At 36.2% G+C, this 10,298-nt stretch overlaps 1 protein-coding gene across 8 annotated transcripts in view; it reads right to left on the minus strand.

Annotated features, from left to right (window-relative positions):
- ncor1 (nuclear receptor corepressor 1) overlaps nt 1-9,813 on the minus strand; it is a 71,975-nt gene extending 62,162 nt beyond the window's left edge. For 7 of the 8 annotated variants that reach the window (XR_004340955.1, XM_032576043.1, XM_032576047.1 and 4 more), the window contains exons 1-2: nt 9,678-9,813; nt 3,926-4,118 (exon numbers count right to left, since the gene is read on the minus strand). Coding sequence is in view for 7 of the 8 variants with exons in the window: in XM_032576043.1 (XP_032431934.1) it covers nt 3,926-4,039 (114 nt within the window). In the remaining variant the exon portion in view is untranslated. Of the gene's footprint in view, nt 1-3,925; nt 4,119-7,224; nt 7,344-9,677 lie in introns of all 8 variants that reach the window. The other variant, XM_032576042.1, reaches the window with a different exon arrangement.
- Between the last annotated feature and the right edge of the window lie 485 nt (nt 9,814-10,298).

The following is a 10,298-nucleotide window of genomic DNA, read 5'->3' on the forward strand; positions in this document are numbered from 1 at the left end:
AACACATGGAGGCAGCAAAAAAGAGTCTTGAAGTATTTTATTCAAAGAGGCTCCAATTCTTAACAAAAAAAATAACATGCTGTTTAACGCTACAGATAGCAAGCTACAAGTAGCATGCTTTACTGCGTCATGTTTTCAGAGTGCAGCTCTGACTACAGGTGCATTATCCTCTTAAATTTTCCTTCTACTTATTGCTGCACACCTCTCTCTATCTGACCTGTCTGAGGCAACATTGTGCAGCGTGAAAGGAGTAACTAGAATGTAATAATATTTTTGCTTAACTCTTTGTCAACATAAAAAAGCAAGTCACATTATTACTAAAAGCAAAAATATGTATTCTATTTAAGATGAAGTAGGAAAAACTGTTATTTCTCTACTTTAAATAAAATAATTTCATATTAAACATATTAGTTTCTTTTTTCAATACCTTGCTTTTCTTAAGTTTTGACATTACAAGAATCCCATAGTAACCTCTGGCTGCTTGCAGTTAAATCATTCAGCACTGCAGAACATTTGTGGTAATAAGCAAAGAAAAACAGATAAATCCTCAGACTTTATTTTTACCTACAAAACTATGTCCTGAGGCAACATTTTTGCTACGAAGAGTTTTGCAAGTCACTTGTGTATTTTGTCTGAAACATGGGACCTTTAACCCCACCCAGTCATTTCCTGTAAGCTGCCTGCTGTTTATTATCCCATAAAAGCAATAATTCCCAATTAACTCCTCGGTCAGTCAGTCATTCTGAAGGGAAAAGTAATGCTGACTTCATTTAGAGGTTTGACTTTAAGAATTCACAACATATTGTTGTTGTTGTTTTGTTTTTTCAAATAAAACTTTAACCGGTAATTTAAAAAAAAAAAAAATGCAAACAGTGCAGAACAATTTACCAGGGAAGTTCAAAACTGTTATCAGCACAGTGCGACTGCCAAAAAAAAAAAAATCTGTTTTCAGGAAATATTCAGAAATCCCTATCCTCTCCCGGATTTAAGCAAACAATCAAATGCCTGGAATTTTTCAGCCAATACTTTTCTGTGAAAAAGAGATTCCAAGAAGAAGGATGAAGTCCAAAAAAACCCCCAAGATACAGGATCCATTTTTTTTTTTTTTTAAGTTTCTCGGTTTCATTTATTTTAAAAGAATAATACACAAAAAATATATTAATATGGCTGCATCAGAAAATGTCTCTCACCAGGATGGAATATAAAATTAAAATTGAGCCAATTATTGTCTATGAGCCACACTGTTTGTAGACACCAACCTAACATGTCAAAAAAAAAAAACTTTAAGTGAAAGGAAATAAGAAAAAAATAAACAGGAAGTGATAAAAACCAGCTGCAGGCTCGCGTCATTTATTTATGCTCTACCTGTTGCTCATGTTTGCTTTTTTTTAAAATCGTCTTTCAGTCTATTTAGTTCTAAAATGACAATAATCATCTAATTCAGTTACTTCCTTTTAGATTTAAAACAACAACTCAAGAAAGAACGTGACATGTCTTCCTTTCTCTTTCTCTCTGAGAGAGACTGAGGACAGAAGCACCAGAACAAGCCCACGCATGTGCATCCAGATCAGTGCGATATGCTTCCAATGCTGCTGCTTGCTCTTTAGTCAACAAGGAGAAATGAGCTGTCAGACCAGAACTGAAAAGTGTTGGACCAAACTGTCTCAAAATGAGTTACTAGAAAATAAATAAGTGTGTCAAATTGTCTTAAAAGTTGCTGAAAGCAGAAACAACATAATAATTTAGCCTTTTTGAGATGCAACGTGTCCACAAACTAAGATTTTTACATTCAAAAAGCTGAAAATCTAAATCTGAATGTTTAGCTCTAGTTAACAAATGTCAAAATACGTAACACTGTCTTTGTAAAAACACTTATAAATGCCAAATCTCCATTATCTACCTTTGAAATGTAGCAGGGAAATGTAAGGGTTTTTTTTTTTTTTTTTTTGCATCACACTCATGTTGCTCAGGTCACAACTGAAGAAAGACAATATTTGTTTGTGTTTACAATTAATTTCAGACTTTTCACTTTTAGTATTTGGCATCACTTCTGCTTTATTTTAGCAAAACTAGAAACTATAGTCAAATAACTGCTGAAAATACAGTTAGAAACTCAAATAATGCACGATGCCTTTGGTAATGAGATTCCACATTTCACCCTGAAAAAATATGTTTTTGTTGCTCTGATTTAGTTTTATCGAGTTTTATTCACATTACTGCCAAATGTTACGGCCCCTGGTCTCTTGAGGCTGTGCAGGCTTCTTTTTGTTATTCAGGTTCAGCTGTGAGGGCACACCTTCCTGATTGGCTGCCTGGAGGCTGCAGGAAAGCAGCCACCCCATTGGACCAGCAGAGAATTGCAAGCCAACCAGAGTCTCACCTGCTTCCTATAAAAGGCTCCTGAAATCATTCCTCCAGTGGGGCAGCTAGTAGGAAGAGGTTTTGTTAAGCTGTCCCCCACCTTTGGTGTTTACAACTGCTTAGGGCAGTTTTGAACTATTTTGTTTCTGCTTGTTCAGTTAAGCAGTTTGTGTTACTCTAAATTGTTTTGACACAACAATTTTAATAATTGGATGCATAATGCTTAATAGCAGAATTTTACTGAATTTGAATAAAGCAAAGCTAAAAGTGACAGAACTTTTGGTAGAAAATATTTAACACAAGGAATGTTTTTTTTAAGTTTGTATGCTCCAGTTAATGACTACTGAATTACCAAATTAGTTGCCGATTATTTCAATAAATCGATTAATCATGACTAATCCGATTAATTGCCTCAACTCTACGTTAAATATGCATTTCATAATAAATCTGTGATCCCGGGCTGCACAGTGGCGCAGTTGGTAGCACTGTTGCCTTGCAGCAAGAAGGTCCTGGGTTCGATTCCCGGCCGGGGTCTTTCTGCATGGAGTTTGCATGTTCTCCCTGTGCATGCGTGAGTTCTCTCCGGGTACTCCGGCTTCCTCCCACAGTCCAAAAACATGACTGTCAGGCTAACTGGTCGCTCTAAATTCTCCCTAGGTGTGAGTGTGTGTGTGCATGGTTGTCCTGTATGTCTGCGACAGACTGGCGACCTGTCCAGGGTGAACCCCGCCTCTCGCCCGGAACGTAGCTGGAGATAGACACCAGCAACCCTCCCAACTCCATTAGGGACAAAGGGTGAACAGAAAATGGATGGATCTGTGATCCCGTCATTTTGTTTGTAAAACTTAAACAAAAAGTAGTCCTGCTATGTTGGAATCTTAACAAAACTTAGTTTAATCACATTTTGAAACCAGGACGGTCAGGTGGATGGGAGTCCACAGGGCAGGGAATGTGGACAACATTTTAAACCCTGGATTTGCTTTTATTCACTTTCAGACTGCATTTGTGAAGCCAACCAAACCACCAGAACCAAACTATGCGGTTAAACATCACAAGCAGCAGACAAGGCAGCGAGCGATTATCAAGTGAGAGACATGGAGCAGCAAAGAGAAGGACTGATGTCCTGCTGTGTCACAGAACGATTTCAGATCACGCATTCGTTTGTAAAGTCTGTTCGCAGTCCCACTGTACGCAAACTGTAGAAATGCTATTAGAGTCCGCTTGTTTTGTCCGGACAATGATACCCGGTGCCCAAACCAAGCAGACTACGCAAGGAAACACACGTGAATCAAATCACTTTGGTGTGAAAGAGTCGCAGACCCAGTTTAAAACTCTGATCTAGAGGCAAAAACAGAAATGTGCCACTGCTTTTTCATGAGGGGTTTTTTCCACTGTGGATCACTAAAAAAAAAAAATCAATAAGTCAAGTTTCTTTTTTCCCATACTTGTTCAAATTTATAAAAATTATGTATTAAGGTTTTACAGGAGCCTTTGAAATAAACTCTAAAAGATGCCAAACTAGTAAAGGAGGAGAGCAAGTGGCTTTACTGAAGTTTAGCTTTACCTGTTGGTGGCGCGATCCGGTGAAGGTGTACTGGACACCAGAGTGTGATGGGTATCGGCTCTGCTCGCTGCTGAATGACCCCTGGCTGGGGGGGTAGCCCGAGCTGCTGGACATCCTGGTTTGGTGCTGGCGGGCTGCTGCTGCCTCACAAAACGGAAAGTTTGGCTACACCATGTTTGGAGACACGAACCACCTGCACACAGGAATGTGGCAATAAAACACATTGCCACATTTGCATTTTAGACATTGGGACAGGTACGTAAAATACCTGAACTGATCTGAAAGAGAGCAAGAAGTTCAGCAGATAGCAGGAAGGTTTTACAGAGTAGAAAACAGTGGCTTTGTTTTATTCTTGGCTTTTATAGTCCTCCCAGGAAGTTGCGTTGCTGCGATTGCAACTGTTAATGCAAATTCAGTCATTTTTCGCAAATTTTGCATCCGATCGATCACATTTTCTGTATTTAGTGACTCTAAACAGTAACATTTGCCTTTTGAGATGTGCTGTAGGATTTTTGTTTGGGACCTTCCCTGCTCTTCTCCCATCTATGCTCCCTAAATGTAGTGCTCATTTACAAAATTACAAAATTTTAATAATTACCGAGTCAGTAAGTGTTACATTTCATTAAACTGCTATAAGGGGTAGGATTAAATAAGTGTCTCCTTATCCCTACTTCTTTTCAAACAGAAAAGTAGCAGTAAGTTAGTTATTTTTGTTCTTGGTTATCTATGCCTATGTTTTCACTTGTCCTATTTTCTTTATTTTTAAAAACTTGTTTGACATAAATAAAAAAATATAGTCTTATAGCTTACAAAAACAAAAAGGAAATGATTAAAATTGGGCCAAAGCTGTCAAGGCTTTGTGTTAAACCAGAAAACAGAAAGATCAACACAAAATGTTGATCTTTGCACATCTAGTTAAAAGTTCAGGAGTTATGAATGAACCACTACAAACAACAGAAAAACAACACCTTTAACACAGTTTTCCACTTTCAAAATCTAACAAGGTACACATATTTGATAGTACTGTTGTCAAACAGGTCATAAAGTCCTTAAAGAACTGACCCACTAATATAGCCTCTTCTTGGCAGCATTTACAGTAAGGTTAGAGACAAATTTAAAATATTACAAACAAACCAAAAATGTCTTTAGAAGTAAAAAACAACATAATAATTTAGCCTTTTTGAGATGCAACGTGCCCACAAACTAAGATTTTTACATTCAGAAACTGAAAATCTAAATCTCAATGTTTAGTTCTAGTTAAGAAATGTCAAAATACGTAACACTGTCCTTTTGTAAAAAACACTTATAAATGCCAAATCTCCATTATCCACCTTTGAAATGTAGCAGGGAAATTGTGCATTCATCTCCAGTGAAGATACACGATTTTTTTGGAATACAGACATTTTTATAAGCGTATTTGTGAGCCTGCCTCTTTATTATTAAATTGAATATAATTTCAGATTTTTGTATAACTTTTCTTCAGATTAATTTAGAAAGTGAGCTATTATTATTACAGGTTAATTTTCTAAACTACAGAAAAGTTATTGTTAGCTCAAACGTGATAAATTGGACTGACGTTGATATGCGATAGGAATACTGCAGTTATGTGAGATTTTCCAATGTTTTATTTGATCTTTTTTTATACAATTACTCGATTAATCGTAAGAATAATCGATAGATTACTCGATTACTAAAATACTAGTTTACAACAGCCCTACTGTGGAGTCAGGGACAGTGCAGGCACAGCAATCGTCTGAGCCACAGAAGAACAAAGAAACACTTCAGCTACCTGTCTGTACCCTGATCATCCCACATTCTGAATGAACAGCTTTAAAAATGTCAGCGCAGATATGTTTTTAATCAGTTGAAGCATTTTAAGAGATCGTTCAGCTTGTAAAATTGACGGTGTAATTTGTATTGAAAACCTAAAAAGGAGCCCAAATGTGACAGTGATAAAAAAAAATTTCCCTACGTTTCGTGCCATTGACATGAAGGAGTTGAGCTTTTCAACATAAAAAATAAAATGCAGGTGCAAGTAACAATTCATTCTGTCATTGATGAACTGGATAAAAACACTTGGTACATTCAGAAGATTTGTCACATAAGGAATTTTATATGGTATTAGAAATACACAGGATGCAAATGAACAATTTAATTCCTCTTTTTAAATATGAAAATAAACATTTTATTACCCAAAATGGAAGAACAGCATTGCTTTAGTGTATCCGTGATCATTTGTAGCAAAAGATAGTACTACTTCTAAACTCAGCCCTTTCTGCTTGACTTATCAAGACACTGTGGGGTTAATTTATACTTTATTTTTTGGACTACAGATTAATAGCAAAATGTGCCTAGTGGAATTTTTTTTTTTTTTTTTTTTACATAAACTGTACCTGGTGATGCTAAAACTTTGCCACTTGAGTGGTTTTAGGTAGAACATATTTACTAGCAAAGGTTTTTGTTTTTTATCTTAAATGCAAAATGTACATATGTTTTGGACATTTCTGGCTTATTTACTGCTCCAAGTATGTTGTTTTGTTCTCCAAATGTCCTTTTTTGAGTCCGTCTACTCCATTAAACGATTAATCGATTACTAAATTAGTTGACAATTATTTCAATAATCGGTTAATCACAATTAATTGTTTCAGCCCTAAAATAGAATGCTGTTTTATCTGTCCCCAAGTCTGTTATCAATTTACAATTACATAAAAAAATAAGAATAAGTGTGATAAACACTCTAATATTCTAAGATGATTTGGTCAAACTATTAACATGGACTATAAAATCTGAGCCTTTAGCAAAAGGGGCGATGTTTGTGATTGATACAACATCCCCCAGACTGATTTCCATAGGTCATTTTAGACAAACGCTCTTGCTGGAAAACATCAAAGAAACATGTATGAATGTTCTACAAGTTAGAATGGATCAGTTACAAATCTCAAAGAACACCAAGGACTTCAAACTTTTCAAAACCGCTAGCATATCTTCTCTTTCTCTCTTCCCATTTCCCATCTGAATACTTCAAATATAGGCCACTAAAGGCGCAAACACCTGTCATGATTTTGATCACACTAAAAATAATATGCAAGATATGTAAATCATAGAGTAACTCCCCTGCATATTGCTGCTCACTGCCAATCAGCTGTTAAAAGTAAGGTCCTGACATACAAAACAACAAGAACGTACAAATCACAAGCTGTATTATTGTTGAAATGCTGTGATTTTTACTAGATTTTTATGTTTGAATTTGACCTGTCAGAAAGAAAATAAAACTCTGGCGTATTAACCACGGCACTCACAAGGTTTTGTTTGGCTGAGCCTGCCTCTAAGCTTCTGATGAAAACGGTTCCTCTGGAACAGCAGCTTGATGAGGCTGGGATGACACTGGGTTTTTGTTGCTAGGGTCAGAGTTTAAGAACTGGAAACAGGAAGAAATGTGATTTAATAAGTTTAGTTACCAGTTTGAAGGGAAAAGCTCCAACTAATCAACCAATTGGTATCCACTTGCTAGACTTGTGATTCTCTATATAGAGCAAAACAAAAAGACATAGTACTCTGTGAAAATGACTTCTAAATGTAAATATTTTTGCTTCTGTCTTTTATTTTTTCCCCCCCCCAATTTAATTACAAATACTTTATTAATCCCAAAGGGAAATTCAACATGGTAACAAAAGCCACCCAAATTTCTGCAGAGTTGTTGAAGATGGTGATAGATGTGGGCACGAAAAAACTCCTGACAGAAAACTCTGTTGGTGTATTTCAGTCTTGTTAAGAGAATGCTCAGGGTTGGCCATTATGTTTTTCATTTTATGACGCATCCTTCTTTGTACAGTCATCTCTAGAGTAGACCTCAGAACTGAACCAGCCTTCTTTATCAGCTGGTTGAGTTTTTTTTTAAGTCACTGGCTCTGCTGCTGCTACCCCAACAGATGATGGCAGAAGAGATTAGCATAGATAACTACTAACATGTTATATAACTATAACATGTTAGCATGGAGAGGAGTATTCACTGTTGTTTTTGTAAATACATGCAATTAGGTCATGTTATATATTATTGCAGGGTTTCCCACATTGTATTATAAGCCTGACGGGCTACCAGGTTTTACTTGTGCACCACCAGACTTAGTATTGTTTACTTATTTTATTTTTAATGATTGCCCTTTTTTTAGACTTTATAGATGGTGTTTATGTATTAATTTTCCAGTCTTCCATTAACACATAACTATCAAGTGATATTTTCAAAATTCCTGTTAACTTTAAACATTTTTTAACTCCAAAACATGGCAGCCGACTGGATGACTGCCCCGTAGAACCAGGCTTAGCAAGTTTTCTGGGGGAAACCTTGTTATTGCTTTAAATCTTTGTGCAAAAACTAATGATGTGTTTTAATTTTGTTGTTTGGTGGTGGTGGGGGGGTTCACTGGGAAAGCTTATGATGATAATTTAATCTCAGATAATGCCTCATAGACACCTTTTTAAAAATAACTGTCACTGTAAGTCAGATTCGGGGATTAATTTTAATGTTACAACATTCTACAGAAAAGCAACTACAAACAATCTGAGCAGAAGAAAATCACAAAAGTAGTAGACATGAAGTGATTATCTGTCTTATGGTATAAGAAAGGTATGAAAGCAGCTCTATGGAGCATAAAGTAGCACCGCATTGTTTCTCATCCACCTGTTGCAGCACACTGCAGGTCAACTGGCTATTATTACACTTCTCAATCTCTAACAAAGACAATTAGTTAATATTGTGATACCTCAATAATTTTAATTAAGGTTTTCATGCAATTTAAATTTTACACTGGTCAATCTCTACAATCTCTAGCCAGATATCTACTTTCAACTGAAATACAGACTGAAGACTGAACATCAATTTAGAAAGAAAAAAAAGATTTATGCACTTTAGAAATGTTTGCGAGCCCAACATTTAATCCCTGTTTATCTGTATTAAAAGCAACCCTTCCCCTTAGTAAGAAATTCTTCAGCTTAGCAGCTTATAGAAATATATATTTTCCCCTATTTTTTTTTAAAGTCACATGGCAATCACGTTTTGTAAAACACGCTATTCCTTTCTAACTGTTTTGTTTTGTTTTGTTTTATGGACTCTTTTTAGCTGGATTTCTACAGATACTTAATTTTTCCCTACCTTCGCTTTTGAAATAAAACATGGGACGAAATAAAAATGAGTTGCAGGCATTCACCCTCCACTGCATCAGTTTAATAGCAGCTCCAGAAGGAGTTTGAGGCATATTGGGGTTGTAAACATAAATCTACCTCAGTGAAACTTTAAGGTCGAATTAAAAGGGTGCAATATAACAATGGCTCCGTCTGACTGTTTCCATGCAAAGTGAGCAGGCCTTGTGTACAAAAAGAATAGGGTTAATGCTGCTACTGTCTTGTGTTTCTGTTGACACTTAAAACGACATTATAACACAGTTAACTGCAACTGGATTAATACCACATCATGATGACGGGGAGGGGGGATGGGACTGCTTTCACACAACAGGGAGCGTATACAAAAAACGAACAAAACAATAAATGTTAACTCATATTAGGGCGATTTATACGTACTTTAACACCATATTAGGACGTTCAGGATGTTGTTGTGGCTAGCTGGCTAACCCAGCCTGTATTTCACCTTAAACCACGTCGCCATCTTGCAAGGCAGATTTTCAGCGTACAGCGAGTCGCTTAAATAGTGTATTAAGTACAGTCGCTGACTGGCTGCATGTAGGCCATATGTACTCACCCCATGTTTGAAGTTTGTAGAAACGGGAAAGAAAGATAGCCCGTGCAGAAATCTGTTTGAATTGTTGATTGTAAATCCGCGGGTTGTGGGCTGTGAACGACTGAGCAGACTAAAAGGCTGCGCCGCATTTGTCGGTCGACGTCCTGACAGTGACGAGCAATCGTTTCCGTTAGATTTTAATTTAGAATACTTCATAAATATGTACATACATACGAAACGGTTGTTTGTATTAAGAGTAACATAAAATGTTGCGCCTCTTTTCAGTTTTTGCTCATATTTTAAAACTACGACCCAATTATTTTTACATATCTGTAAGGACAGTACAGTGTTACACATAAATCGTCCCCTCAAACAAGGTAATGCCTAAGAGCTTTTAAAATGGTACTTTAAAAATAATCACCCACAGATATCAAAGAGCTAGACTCTTATTTTACTAACGTACATCTGATGTTTTTTTAAAAATCATAATTATGTTACAATTTTATTCTTAAAGTTGTTCAGGCTTTTGTTAAGTAAAATGCGAAAGTAATTCTAATTGTGTAATTAGAAAATAGCGACAAGTGTGGTATATGGTTACTTTTGCTGACCGACGAGTTTTTTAAACAACCGTAAAATATATAC

This window comes from Xiphophorus hellerii, chromosome 11 (assembly GCF_003331165.1).
Source record: "Xiphophorus hellerii strain 12219 chromosome 11, Xiphophorus_hellerii-4.1, whole genome shotgun sequence".
Classification (NCBI taxonomy): domain Eukaryota; kingdom Metazoa; phylum Chordata; class Actinopteri; order Cyprinodontiformes; family Poeciliidae; genus Xiphophorus; species Xiphophorus hellerii.